The following is a 7,379-nucleotide window of genomic DNA, read 5'->3' as shown; positions in this document are numbered from 1 at the left end:
GATCTTTTTTAAAGGTTAAAACCTCATTTAATTTTATGACTTATAGGGTTTATACTGAGTACAACATTGTATAACTGTAATAATTCAACTGTAAACCTAAAAATTCACAGCCAATTTTGAAAGAGATGCATCTTAGCTCAGAAAATTGTTATTGAATATGTCAATGCTGTTGTAATGAAATGCTTCTTCTAAGTATGTGGTTATTAAATAACTTTTTTAAAAAAGGTAACATTAAGCTTGTTATTAGTATTCACGTTAGGACCAAGTGTTTCTAAATGTGCCTGGCACACAACATAGAAAATAGGTACTCAATAAAGTCATTTGGCTGGGTGTGGTGGCGCACGCCTTTAATCCCAGCACTCAGGAGGCAGAGGCAGGTGGATCTCTGTGAGTTTAAGGCCAGCCTGGTCTATATAGTGAGTTCCAGGACAGCTGGGGCTACAGGGAGACCCTGTCTCAAAAAGACCAAAAAATAAAATAAAATAAAAAGTCATTTGAATGATGAAAAGAAAAAAAGCGTATTTCATTACCTATGTTCTGAAACCCTGAACACTGCTTTCCCTTTCTCACAGGCACACTTCTCATGCACCATCCAAATGACCCAGTGATTTCCTCTGAAGTCATGATAAAAGACTCTCCCTTACCTTCCTACCTTCCTTCCTTCCTTCCTTCCTTCCTTCCTTCCTTCCTTCCTCCCTTCCTTCCTTTTCTTTCTCTCTCGTTTTTCTTATAGGCTGTTTCTTTCTTTTCTGTCTTTTTTTCCTTACAGACTATATTTCTTAAAGTATAAAGTTCCTTTCTTTCTTAGCTCTTCCTAACTTCATATTTTGTTGGAGAAATATTCTCATATATTGAAACATTAGATTGTTCACAGTGAAAACATAAGTAGTCCATAGTAATCAGGGTTGTTTTATCCACAGATACAGCACAGTGACCAGCACAAATTCAGATGCTTTCAAAATTCTAGGGTGGTAATCCTATCATAGGCAGTTATGCATATGATGCCTATGGCTTTGAGAACACTTTGAGGTTAAATTCTTTTGTGAATATCTGAAAAGCTAGTGAGGGTAAACAAAACAAAAGCAGACTAAATGAGGGCTCAATCACTTATTTTAATGACTATACTATCAGTTGCATTAAAAAAAAATTATGCCCCAAGGCTGGTATGTTGGCGCATACCTGTAATCTCTGTATTTTAAGAACCTGAAGCTAAAGCATCCCAAGGTTTTGCCAGTCTGGGCTAGACAGTGAGACCCTGTCTCACTAACAACAAAAAACTAGAACTAAAAAGTTATATCCCTATTATCTATTTTCTTATAAACCCATGAAAATGTACCTTTTTCCTGGGAAAGCTTTTCCTCTTGACGCTGGTGATGAGGCTTATAAGGTGCTGCCCCCTGACTGAGTCCCTCAGCCACAAAACCATCCAGAAAAGATAAAGAGGCATCTGCCTGTATTAAAGTTAAACAAAAATCAGGAAATAAACATAAGTTTACTCTGAAGACTAGATTTATACATTCACATAATTTTAACCCATGCATCCTTTATATTTGTAAGTAAAAACTAGATGCTTCAAACCTAAAAATGTCATCCAACTATAGCTTTCTGAAACATCTTTAATCAGATCATCCAACTAAGAATCAACATAAATTATTTGAGATTATTATTTTTGAGAACCTAATACTTTAAGGCATCATATCGGGGGCTACAAGTGAGACAAATATGTAACTTACCAGAAGACATAGACATACTACAAGTTAGCATGACCATTAGTTTTCTGATGCTGGAGACTAACATCAAGGTTCTGGCAAAGTGGTGCCTTCTGGGTGCTGTAGGAGAGCGCCATTCCTGCTCTTTCAGCTTCTAGAGACATCTGTAGCCTGTAGCCACATCATTACAATATTTGCTTCTATTACTAATCTGCCTTCTCCCTGGTCCTTATGATTTTATCATGACTATCTAGAAAACCTAAATCAAATTTCCCAATGATAGTCTTCAACACATCTACATTTCAATACTTAAGGTAACATATACATAGTCTCCAAGGATTAAGACAGACATTTTTGGAGGGCCTTTGTTCAGTCTTCCACAATATCTTTAGCTTATTCTTTTCTGTCTAAAAATGTTTTTAAACAAATCTAAGAACAATTATTTAATTGTATCAGGATTAGAAGAGGATTACTAAGTGAAAAGACGAAGAACCCAAGAAGAGAAAAGGAAAAGACAAAAGAAAGGTGAGAGGGGCTAGAAAGATGGCTCAGCAGTTAAGAGCACTTGCTGCTCTTCCAGAGGACCCAAGTTCAGTTCTCACACCCACATTGGGGGCTCACAACCACCTGCAACTCCAACTCCAAGGGATCTGACACCTTCCTCTGGTCTCCTTGGGCATCCATATACATGTAGCATGTGTACACACACAAACATACGCAGACACACACCGGAATAAAAAAATAATCTTTTAGGAGGCTGGAGCAATGGCTCAATGGTTAAGAAAACTGGCTGCTCTTCCAGAGGACCCAGGTTCAATTCCCAGCACTCATAGGGTAGTTAACAACTACCCATAACTCCAGTTCCATAGGATCCAATGCCCTTTTCTGGCATTGCGTGACATGGGTGCACACATATACATGCAAGCAAAGCACTTATACATATAAACTAAAAATAAGTAAACAAAAACCTCCTTTTAAAATAATCCTTTTTTAAAAAGTAAGATTTATGAGAAAGCCTCATAAAAGGCCTCTCTTTTTAAAAGCTACTGAAAGAACTAGTGAACAGATGTTCTGAATGAACAAAATTAGTAGGAAGGGCTAGAGAGAGGACTTCCAGGTTAAGAATACATACCGCCCTTACAGATGACCTGAGTTGGGTTCCCAGCACCCAGCTCACAGGCCTCTGTTAATTCAGTTCTAGGGGATCCGACAGCCTCTTCTGGCTTCCACAGGACAAACCCACACATAGACATGCACATATACACATAATTTCAAAAAATTAAATCAACTACATGATACATAAACTTCTAAACAAAAGTGGTTTTCCTCTGGAAGTTTCGTAATGTATACCAACCTAACAAAATACGTATAAAAAGCAGGAAATAACTGAAAATAGATGAAAGAAGTAAATGTGGGTAATCAAATGCCAAAGCTAAAAAATTTAGACACTGAACAGACAAAATGAAACTGAATTTTTTTGCACTCTTAAAGAAAATAGAATATAAGGAAAACGATTTGGATAATTTCAAAACAGATAAAAATACAGGAAATTCCTGAGTTGTTATATATTAAAAGTCTGATGAGAACAGGAGATAGAAACTAGCAGTTTTAGGACAGGGCTGGAAAACCAAGCAGTTCTGATTCTTGCATTCGGCCTGGCTTGAGGCAAGAAATGCCTGAAGAGTTTAAGCCAAAATGCCCTTGGTACCATAGGCAGAGTAGTCCTGACCAAGGCCAGAAATGCATTAAGGACTTAAAGGATTCATTCTTTCTTTTTATCTTCTCTTTTTACAAATGCCTGTGAGGGTGTGGCCAAAACTGAGCACTCAAACTACCTAGTGGGTGGGACAAACCCCATGCCTCAAACCAGTAAAGCCTTATTAACCCCTAACAGTGATCCTCAATGGCAATCCATTTCCTGGGACCTGCCTTCTTTCCCTTAAGCTCACATCTATAAAATTATAATAAAAATTATTTTTGAGACTCATCCTTCTGTAGTCTGTGAATTTCATTCTTCAAATTCCAGAGACAAGAACCAGGAAGCCACTGACTGTTAGTTTTGTGTGACCATGAGTTTCTAGCACCCTAACTCCTGAGTTAAGCTCATCTAATGCTAGAAAGCCCCGACATACTCAAGATAGGCCTTACATCTAGAAGTCATTCTGTTGGGGCTGGATATATAGCTTAGTGATAGAGCATTTGCCTAATATGTACCAGGCTCTATTGCTACAAAAATAAAAAATAGGCTGGGGAGATGGCTCAATTAATAAAGTGTTTGCAACACAAGCATAAGGAACTGAGTTCAGATACCCAGAACCCCTGTAAAAAAAAAAAAAAAGCAGACCCACCCATAATCCTAATATTGAGTAGATGGAGACATGTGGATCCTCAAAACTCACTGACCAGCTGCTCTATCTAACTGGTGAGCTCCAAATTCAGTGAGAGACATTGTCTGAAAAATATAGTTGAAGCTGGGTATGGTGGTACACACCTTTAATCCCAGCACTCTGGAGGCAGAGGCAGATGGGAGCTCTGAGTTTGAGGCCAGCCTGGTCTACATAGTAAGTTCCAGACCAGTCAGGTTACATAGTGAGACCCTGTCTCAAAAAAGGAAAAAAGTGGAATAGAAAATGACTGATAAAGATACCTGACATCAACCTCTGGCCCCCACATGCACACACACACACACACACACACACACACACACACACACACACACCTCACATTCCCTCTTACTAATGTGAGAAAAAATTTAAAGTTCATCTTATGTGCTACAGAAACTATATTTTTATATAATCTTTATATATCGCAAATGCAATAATTACTCAATGCTTAGAGAAGACAATTTTCAAAAGCTGCAACACAGATATATATATATGTCTTACCACCACATCTTCACAACTCTTATCAACTTGAAGCAAGCTCTTCATGAGATCTACATTCTCATTCAAATGTTTTAATTCAAACGCATGCTGTCTCAGACAAGTATCCAAGGATACGGTAAATTCTTGAATTAATTTCTCAACTATATTAGAAGAATGTGCTTGGGGTGCCAACTTAGTCACTGCAGCAATTAACCAGGCTTTCGTTTCTGAAGAACTGGAGTCATTCATAAGCAACTTGTAGAGCCTAGTTATAACTTCCTCTGGCGTTTCTTTATCTAAGAGGTAGGAATATTCTCCTAATACCTACAAGTAAAATATGTTAGGTGTCAAGTGACAAGTATAGCATATTCAGAAACCTACTGCTTTAGTAAATTCTTCATATTTTGATGGTGAAGAATATTAAAGAAATAATCATAGTTTATAACAAGAATACACAATACAAAAGAACTGGAACTCAAAACAAAAAGTTGACTATATTTTCATCATTAACAACGTAGAAAGTAAAATACCTTTATGGGTTAGCTTTCCTCTGACCTTTCAGAAGTAGAAGCTGGTTTTATTCTCTAGTAAGAATTTAAACAGGTATACCTCATATGTTAGTATTCATAAGGTTTCATTAAATACAGATTTTTAGTATATCACAAGGCATTTCATAAAACACAGATTTCCAGGCTCTATCATTAGATATGCTAATTTAGTGTGACTATAGAAAGGATCAAGGGTATACATTTTTGTTAGAAATAAATTCAGGGTCACAAAGAAGGAGATGATCACACCAAATGAAAACATCCCAGCAAGGCAAACTTCCCTTCTGATCCAAAGGGTGCAAGTCTTATAAGAACAAAGGAATGAGCAAGCACACCTTGTTAAGATGGCCTTCCTCTTTTATCCCTGACATGTAAGAGAGCTTGGCTGTTCCTCATTGGTTTAACTGCACAATCTAAACCCAAGTGGCTAACTGTAAAAGAGGAAGGAGACACTTTAGTAAAAATCTTTTTATATTTGGGAGTGCGGGACTTTGGCAGGTAGCCAGAGTCTAAGCCACAAAAGGAAGAAGGCAGTCTGTGGGTAAGAAAAAAAGATATATTATGTTAAGGGAGCAAAAGTTTTCCACAATTTAACCATGAGACTTAGAAAAGGGAGACAGGAAATGAAGGCAAGTCACAATTAGCATTTTAAGAAAACACATCAAGGTATGTATTAGTCCTATAACAAGGGACTGAAGAGAAAGACAAGCTTATAGCTCAAGATGTTTCTGACAGAAAAGATTTCATTTCTTACATTTTAGAAAAGCATCAACTGACACTCATGTAGATAGTCCACAAAACAGACTTCAAGGAAGTCTGACTATGCTACATACACTTTTTCTTATATCTAACTTACTCAAGGAACATACACTTTTGCTGGTCCAAGAATTGTTTTCTAAATGATCTTTCCTAAGTGGCATCTACTGTGTATACTGATGTCTTTAGTATAACAATACCAGCAAAAGAAAGAGAGAAAGAAGAAAGAAAGAAAGAAAGAAAGAAAGAAAGAAATAAAGAAAGAAAGAAAGAGGAAGGAAGGAAGGAAGGAAGGAAGGAAGGAAGGAAGGAAGAGAAAACTGGGCTAATAGGTAGTGGAAAAGACATAGTTACTAAGAACAGCAGGAAAGAAAAAAGGACTCGCAGGGTGTGGTGGCTCATGCCTATAATCCCAACATTTGGGAGGCTGAGATGGAGGGACTGTCATGAGTGTCAGTCTGGCCAGTGCTACATAGTGAGTTTCAGGCCAGCCTAGGCTACAGTATAAGAGTCTGTATCAACAACCCAAGTGAGAAATATAAACAAAATGTAACGTCTTTTCTTTCAAAGGGAATTTTACCTTTACAATGTAAATTAAGAGGCTAACATTTGTGTAAGATCAAAGTATATTCAAGTTAATTCCCTACTCTTAATAGCTACCTTTTGCTTATCATTTGCACCAATGAATAAGTGAAAACGTAAAAGGTGAAATGCTGTCAAAACATTATGAAACTATGTGCTTGTTTACTTTTCAACCTTGATAATGTTATTTCTTAACATGTCAACTTAATTTGTAGCATTATAATGTGCTTTCTCATCCACAACCCTCTTCCCCCTCCTTACTTTTATGACTCTGGCCACAAGCCAGGGCCCTCACACTCTATTTTTATGACTTTGGCTATGTTCTGGAACCCATGACCCTAAATTTTAAAGATTCTTACCAAGGTGCCCGCTTTCCCCTTTGAATTAGCCAATTGGGTTTAGATTGTAGCTGAACCTCAATTGAAGAGGGACAGTCAAGCCCTCTTTTGTGCTGGGTATAAAAAGGAAAGGCCATCCTAGCACACTGTGCTTGCTCCTTTGTTCATGCACCCTTCTGATCAGAGGTTCACCACATCAAGAAACTTCCAATTAGAGCAGATTTATTTTTAACACCCAAAAGAAGAGAAATGGAACTAAATAAATTCAACCTTTAAATATACAATAGCTGGGGCTACACATGATGGCACATGCCTGTATACCCAGCTACCCAGAAGACCCAGGGAAAAGGATCACACGAGTCCAAAAGTTCAAGGTCAAACTAAGCAAATTGAGATGCTGATTCAAAAGCAAAAATGCTGGGGCTTATACTGAGTTCAATAATATATAACTATATTAATTCAACTGTGAACCTAGAAACTTGCACCCACTTGTTGAAGAGATGTACTGTTGCGCTGGAGTATGTTACCGAATATGTTAAAGCTGTAGTGAAAAGCTTCTAATCATGTAGTTATTAAAAATTT

The 7,379-nt window shown here is 37.4% G+C and overlaps 1 protein-coding gene across 5 annotated transcripts in view; it reads right to left on the bottom strand.

Moving 5' to 3' along the window:
• Ap4e1 (adaptor related protein complex 4 subunit epsilon 1) overlaps positions 1 to 7,379 on the bottom strand; it is a 127,895-nt gene that overhangs the window by 39,276 nt on the left and 81,240 nt on the right. For all 5 annotated transcript variants that reach the window (XM_008831809.3, XM_029562961.1, XM_029562963.1 and 2 more), the window contains 2 exons: positions 4,595 to 4,897; positions 1,337 to 1,451 (listed from right to left, as the gene is read on the bottom strand). In XM_008831809.3, coding sequence (XP_008830031.1) covers positions 1,337 to 1,451; positions 4,595 to 4,897 — 418 coding nt within the window. The remainder of the gene's footprint in view (positions 1 to 1,336; positions 1,452 to 4,594; positions 4,898 to 7,379) is intronic.

The sequence above is a fragment of the Nannospalax galili genome, unplaced genomic scaffold, assembly GCF_000622305.1.
Source record: "Nannospalax galili isolate Female #2095 unplaced genomic scaffold, S.galili_v1.0 scaffold735, whole genome shotgun sequence".
Classification (NCBI taxonomy): Eukaryota; Metazoa; Chordata; class Mammalia; order Rodentia; family Spalacidae; genus Nannospalax; species Nannospalax galili.
Note: the sequence above shows the minus strand (reverse complement) of the source record. Positions and strands in the feature narration are given on the sequence as shown.